Source organism: Ptychodera flava, chromosome 20, assembly GCF_041260155.1.
Source record: "Ptychodera flava strain L36383 chromosome 20, AS_Pfla_20210202, whole genome shotgun sequence".
In the NCBI taxonomy this organism is placed as follows: domain Eukaryota; kingdom Metazoa; phylum Hemichordata; class Enteropneusta; family Ptychoderidae; genus Ptychodera; species Ptychodera flava.
This window is the reverse complement of record NC_091947.1, coordinates 5830068-5837215: the sequence shown is the minus strand read 5'-3', so window position 1 is coordinate 5837215 and position 7148 is coordinate 5830068. Positions and strand designations below refer to the sequence as shown.

Here is a 7148-nt window from a genome sequence, read left to right as displayed (position 1 = left end):
ATACATATAATTTGATGGAGTTTTTTCTACAATTTCTGTTGAACTTTCGAAGTGAACAAATCTAAAATGATGTCTCCACCAGCAAAAACAACCTGCAGCACGTGTTACGGCTTAAAAAAGGGTTAAATTTTTGAAATTCTTCATCAGTGAGCGCACGGTTGCACCACATTTTAATAAATTTTGGGGATGGAACAGGGTATTTCTGATCGAAACTAGCTCTCTTATTCACTTACATACACAATTATGAGAGTTATTACTCTTTAATATGAACGATGAGTTTTGAGTATATACTGATTCTTCATGCAGAGTTTCAAAACTTTTGGATAACGTAATGTCTGTGATGACTCGGCGCAGCCGTAGAGATCTGCTAGCAGGAATGGCATGCCTTCGATGTCGTATTTGTTTTTGATACGTATAAGAATTCATCAACATGGTTTAGGTCCGCACCATTGTCTCTCTGAAGAAGCTTGTCAATAGAGGATTTGAGGAGGTAAAATTGGTTAAAAGTAAGCATGTGTTTCGTCCAGCAAGAGATCAACGTAATTTTAAAGTGAGAGGATTGTGAAATAATGGCAAAAATACATTATCTACGCCGAAAAAATTATGCCAAATTTGCCAAATCTTAGAAGGGGAAAAACGTGCACATCCTCATTTTGATCGCCCCTTTCAAGATGCAATGGTATATCCTTACAGCCAGATGAAGGTAATTTGCCTTGTCTTTATTTAGGCTGGTCCTCATCACTATAAACCATAGGAAGGCCAGCGAAAATAAAGGGACGCTGATGAAACAAAAGGTAAAGACCATCTCCTCATATATAGACTAATAACCTCAATCAGATTGAAGAAACCTGACATCTTTCTGTGGACCAAAAACGGAGACATGCACATGTTTTAGTCAGAATAAAATAATTGCGTGTCCAATGATGGTGCCGTTATCCCTTAGACGTCAAAGTGGCCCTATCTTTATCAACGATGCATGCCTTAGAGAAGCATTACTCAATTTTGGATCATCGGAAGTTAAGTATATTTTATTTGGTAATAAGGAAAACCACCGGGAAGGAGAGACGAGAAAGCAAAACAATAAGTCAACATAGATTGTTCGTTATAAGAGCATTTATTTTTGAAATCGTAAAATATACATTTAAATGCCCTATTTTTGCCTGTCAGTTAATTTACAACTCTAAGGTAGACATGCTGTGACACAGACTACAGAATTGTTTATAGTCCCTGTCACTGTAATGCTGCTCTGATAAGCAGGAAAGGGACTTTGATTTGTAAAATGGTAAAAAAAATAGCCAACAAAACCATTTATATTATCTGATCTAGTGTAATAAGAGGTGTAAAAATGAGCTGGAATAGTGTTATATAACAATGTCTACGGGTGACCTTGTGTGTTTGTAGAAGATAAATCCAACAGGTGGTTTTCGAGAAGTTGCTGCTGGTAGGCAGAGGCAACAATTAAAATACCTTTCACCATACGTTTGTTGAAAAACAAACACAACAAACGTCAATAACAAGATATGTAGGGGACTGAACAATGCTGTTTACTTTCCTCGATATCTCTAAGGTTTTGACAGACGATTATTTAATTGATGTAATTTATCGGAAGTATATCGCTAACGTGCAAATTAAATCATCGTTCAATAACCTTGTCGCTTTCAGTTTTATTCAATTTCTGTCATTTAAAATGATATCCTAGTAACGGGGCTGATATCAGAACAGTTGTGTAGTTTTCCATCTATAAATAAAACAGTCGATCAAAAAGTAGAGCTATATCGTAAACAGAGCACTATCTAGCGTATATCGAGCAATAAAGCACAATAATCCGTCAACACATGGTGTGTGGATGGACTGTGAACTCAAATATAAATTTGCGTCGTCATGGAGATATACCGAGGGGTGAGGATCGTCCATCATACAGCACTATTTCTGTTGATGATATTTTGCATGACAATGCTTTTTATAATTTTCGTCTCAGTTTTTTCTTGAATAAATAAAAATGTTAAAAATGTTACAGTCTGCTACAGTTTTTTGCATCACGCCGTTGATTGCCGGTATTGATATGCAAATGAGTATGTTTGTTGACGTGGCATGCTTTCAATATTTCCGTTTAACTATGGTAACGGGTCATGACGGGTTACTAATAAAAATACGTTTACTCATGTGAAGTTTCAGAAATAGAAGACAACACAACGCAGATGTATTCTGTTTTAGGAGAGTTCACAGTTCGGTTCGTACACGCCATTTTTGGCCACTGCGCTGGTTTAGGCTGTACGGTGTTTTCCGATGGGACTGTATCTATCTCTTATAATATCGAGTTGCACTTTCATCATCATCAGTTAGTATTACCTCCATCTCATCGCCCGATACTTTATACTCAGTTTTGAACATATCGCTCTCGTCCACCGCTCTGATAATGAGGTTCCCATCCTCAACGACCGCCACAGATTTCCGTTTCTTGCCCATCGGGTTGCACACTTCCTCGAATTCTTCCCCAATTTTGAACTTCAGAGTATGGGTGTGTCCTTCATGGGCAGTTTTGATGGTGTAGAATTGGCCCTCTCTTCCGATGATCGCCTTGTGGCAGGAAGACACTAAAGACCTGGCGAACGGCAGCGGTAACGCCATCCCTTGCATCATAACCTCCAGCAAATCGTCGAAGTCAGAGTCACGGACATGCGTCCACTGTCCAAGTAACGCTTCAGGAAAGGAAGACATCTCGTTTCGGTTTGCTTCACTGTCGGGATAGCAACAAGCCTGGGCCACACGTCCGTCTCAGCGATCAAAGTGCAAGTGTGCGCATAGATGGTTGAGCTATTGTATGTATATTGTGTGAGGCACTTACTACTGCAATGTAGGGGGGTATGGGGTGTTTACGAAAGAACTGCAGAGGTTCTATTAATATCAATACATACCTAGTTATAGTGTTTTAGTATATGTAAATTTCGTATGAGGAATATGGAAGTGAAAGTACACCCTTTGACGTTTTAAATGTTGATGAGGTAAATCTACACATCCAAAAGAAGACATTTCCTCGAATTAATATTCATGTGGCATTGCCCAGGCACCTGTACACACCATACACAAGGCCTTGTTAATCACATTTTGAGTAATTATTACATTGCCATTGGCTCATTTCTTTCGGTCGAGGTGTACTTACCGGCACTGTAAATTTCCGAAATAGTTCCAAGAAATGAAATCAATTACACTGTAGGTTGTCAAACGGTTTGAAGACATACACATTTTCCTCAGTTTTTTACAACTTGACTGTACATGTCACAGTTTGCTTCACAATATTAAAATTGACCCGAAAACATGTTATGCAAAATGGAATCATTATTTGACATACAGGGAAAAGATTGACTCATTGATATAATTATTACTGGTCTCCAACAATTTGCATCCGACGTGAATGTTCCATTTTTTATTTCTGTTTCAGAGGCTTCGATTTTATACGTCATGACTTGCGACCAGCTGGGCTCAATCAATCACTCTTATTCTCGAAAATTCATGATACATATTCGTAATTTACATTTGTTTGTAGTTTTACATGTATGAGTGTTTCGCCAACAGCTGCAACTTGCAAGGGATAATTACGTTGTTTATTGTAAATGTGAAAATACTGTTTTAGATACCTTGAACACAAAAATGTACTGTAATTGATCCTGTAAGTGTTTAATACAGGGCTTAATACTGATTGAGCGAGAGCAATATCCGATGTTAAATTATTTTCGGTTTATTCTGAATATATACGTTGTGTGATGTGCGAAACTTGAGGTATCGGGAGCCAGGACGGACCCGCGTCTTCAAGTCGGCAAACAATTAAGGAGTTCTGCGATCTGATTCAAATAAGATGTAGAGAGTTTCCCAACTTTGCTTGTTCTCTGCTGTTCTCGTTTGTTGAAAGTCGCGTAGTGAAACGACTAACAGCTATAGGAAGCAGCAAATCACACGTAAAGACGGAAACGTCGCCATCTCTACATCTGATTTTAATCAGATTGGGAGGTCGTTGGCTTGGGCATACTAGGCTGTTAGTAATGTTACTCCTTAACTTTATTTCTACAATATTATGTCTTTTGTGAATAATTCATGTACGTCTCGTACACTGAGTTGTGGCCCCGGGGTTGTGGCACCGATGTGAAATGCACTGTAGACGCTGAAGTATTCTCCATTTCAAAAGTATTTATAACATGTTCCTACATTCTACTCGATCATGTACCAAGGCCAGCCTGTTTACAAGCATCTTTCCCAAAAAGGCTTTGAGCATTGTATACGAGAAATAGACTCGAACGTTATAAACTTCGACATCAAAATACGAGGTGAGTCAGATTGTCAGAGACTGAGTTCGAAATTAAAATCATGTCCTATTGAATACATTAACGTGGTTGAGCTAAAGAAGACAATGATAATACTTTACAAAAGTACCATACATTTATAGTAAATAATAACTTTGGTCGGAGCATTATTAGCTGAGGTGATAACTTGTGTCTAAGTTAATCTACTAGGTCTCTCTGAACTTGCATCTAAGCGAATTTACAAGACATGGCAGCAGGGCCCGGAAGGAGGCTTGTCACTGCCACAGGAAAGGCTCACACATGTATCGCACTTTGAAACCCCCCCCCCCCCTTTTCTACCTAATTTAGACTTTTCACCAGAAAAGCTTGAGAAAATGGCGATTTTGAACCTAGGTTTTTACTCTACCTGATCTCAAGTAATTTAGCACTTTTGACATATCTTTTTGTAGAAAATGTTGATTTTTGACCAAAGTATGAGCCAAAAATGTAGACTTTCGACATCATAACCAATCTAACGGAATATAGAAGAGCCTGCTTCGTAATTTTGAACTGTCCATAGTACACCTGTACCCAATGCGAGGTTGAGTGCTCCCCTCCTAGCTCCTCCGGGTTTAAAGGTGTTCTTCTGGGTAGTTACATTTTGACTTGATCACTTAAATCATAGACTCTGTCTTTGCTCAAATACCCATTAAGCCATACGTTTATAAAGTTGTGCAATTGGTTATCAATCAATGGCAGTGTAATATATGTTTGGACTCACACTACAGATCTCGCTAATTGTTTCCACTTTGTACCCGTCATGGTAACACAACGTATTGTAGTTGTTTAACTCACCATTGTATGCCATGATGAATGTGACTAAAACTCATGTTGCGGTTATTTTTAACAGTCTCTATTGTATATCAAACACCTGTTTATCTCTAATTTATCGCTCTGACGATACATATTTCATTGCATATGATCATCAATGTTTCTGATACTTCATTCCTATACAAAAGGAGCGTCAATAGCACTTTGCTCACAAGTCACAATTGGTTACATGTGGTACGACAGAGTGAGTGTACGTACGATATTTAATAGCTTCTATAGGCCTTTATAGCTTGAAATATCCACAATGTCAAGTGCATTCGAGCACATTTTGATGCACCATCCATCGAAGTACGTAATGGTACCTGTTGCAATGGACACACATGTACGACACCAAGCAGCCTGATTCATCAAATTTAGTGATACAATCTACTATATCAAAGGAAAGGTGTCCTCTTGTAAGATTGTACTGCATAGAATTAATGCAGACAATATTTGGTCCCTCTTCTGTGTATGGTCTCCCGATCGAAGACTAAGGTAACATGTAAAATGAGCAGTCAGCAGTGTGCACTCTTACAAAATTCATGCTGGTTCATAAGTATAAATAAATAAACGTAAGTTATAGTGTTCAGCTATTTAGGGTTTTTAGGACTGCCATCGCTAACAATGCTGCCACAACTAAATGGCGATGGTGTGTGCCAAACTGCCACCACGCACTGCAGTATTATGGACAAATAGAGTGTTGAGAAAGTGATGACATTAGCCCCAAGTGTGCCTTAGCCCATGGAGAATGACAAAGATTCATCGGAATTACATTTGTACTGATACATTTAACAAACAGCAGGATGTGATAATAAAATAGTCAAGTACACAGGCACTCAGGGTGCTTATGTTACGTCAGTCTGATGAGTTTCTTGTCCTCTCTACTTCTATTATCCAGCAATATAGTTTAAGTGTTCACAAATATGTTATATTTTCGGGCACACAGCAAAACTTTTCTTAATTTTTCATGAACAGTAGATGACATTGACTGAAATGCATCATATCAAAGAGATATTTACATTTTTCCCGTACACCAGATACATGGAAAGGTTTCAACATACAACCATTAAACCAGAAAACCTACAGGGAAAAGTAAACATCGTAAACTGAGATGCATTCTTAATTGTGTACACAAAGACATTAGTATTGGTCATGTTTACTTAAAGAGGTGCAAAGGCCAGATGGCAGAAAATGTATAATATGTAAACTATTTACAACCTTGATACTCTTTAACATTGATAAAATTACCTTCAGCTTTGTCTTCAAATGATTTTGCACTGCAGTTTTACACCAAATACAGTTTCCCATATCATATGCTTATTAAACCACCACATCATGTACTCAACATACATGTAGGTATAAAATCGCCAAAAATAAGAAAATCTAATTGCAATCTTTAATAATCTTGTTCATTTCAATATAATCTAAACAAGTTATGGTACGGCCACTCAGAGGAACCTTCATGCCAAATTTCAAACCGGCATTGGAAGTCGTTTTTGTAAATAATTCTTTTACCAAGAAAACAAAGAAAACTCTAAAAAATTATCACAGTTGTTCATGTCACTCTCACTTGACGAGATATGTATGAGCACATTTGTAGGGATTTGCAAACCAAATTTCAGATCAATAAAGTGAAATATTTCTGAAAAAATAATCTTTTCATCAAAAATTGAGAAAGGGAAAAAAGTCATAAATACCACAAATATTCCCATGAAAATTAAAAAAATGTCTCGGCTAACTGAGACTAAAAAGTCATAACACGATTGGAACTAATTTGGGATGATTGGATTTTCATATTTTGCAAATTTCTCAAAAGTGTTAGTTGCCATATAGCTGAATGTTGCAATATTGCAAATTACTCATAAAAACAAGTGTGTAATATAAAAAGAAAAGCAGGTGAGATAACATTTGTAGATTAAATCGACATTACTTCACTATCAAATTATCCCAAATTAGTTCAAATGGTGTTTCATTTTTCAGTCGTTGTGCTCCTTTGCATATTTT

At 37.3% G+C, this 7148-nt stretch overlaps 1 protein-coding gene across 1 annotated transcript; it reads right to left on the bottom strand.

Moving 5' to 3' along the window:
• Positions 1 to 2298: 2298 nt before the first annotated feature.
• Positions 2299 to 2718, bottom strand: LOC139120597 (fatty acid-binding protein-like). Its single transcript, XM_070685105.1, has one exon. It carries the CDS (start codon positions 2716 to 2718, stop codon positions 2299 to 2301), a length of 420 nt encoding a protein of 139 aa, XP_070541206.1.
• Positions 2719 to 7148: the final 4430 nt, after the last annotated feature.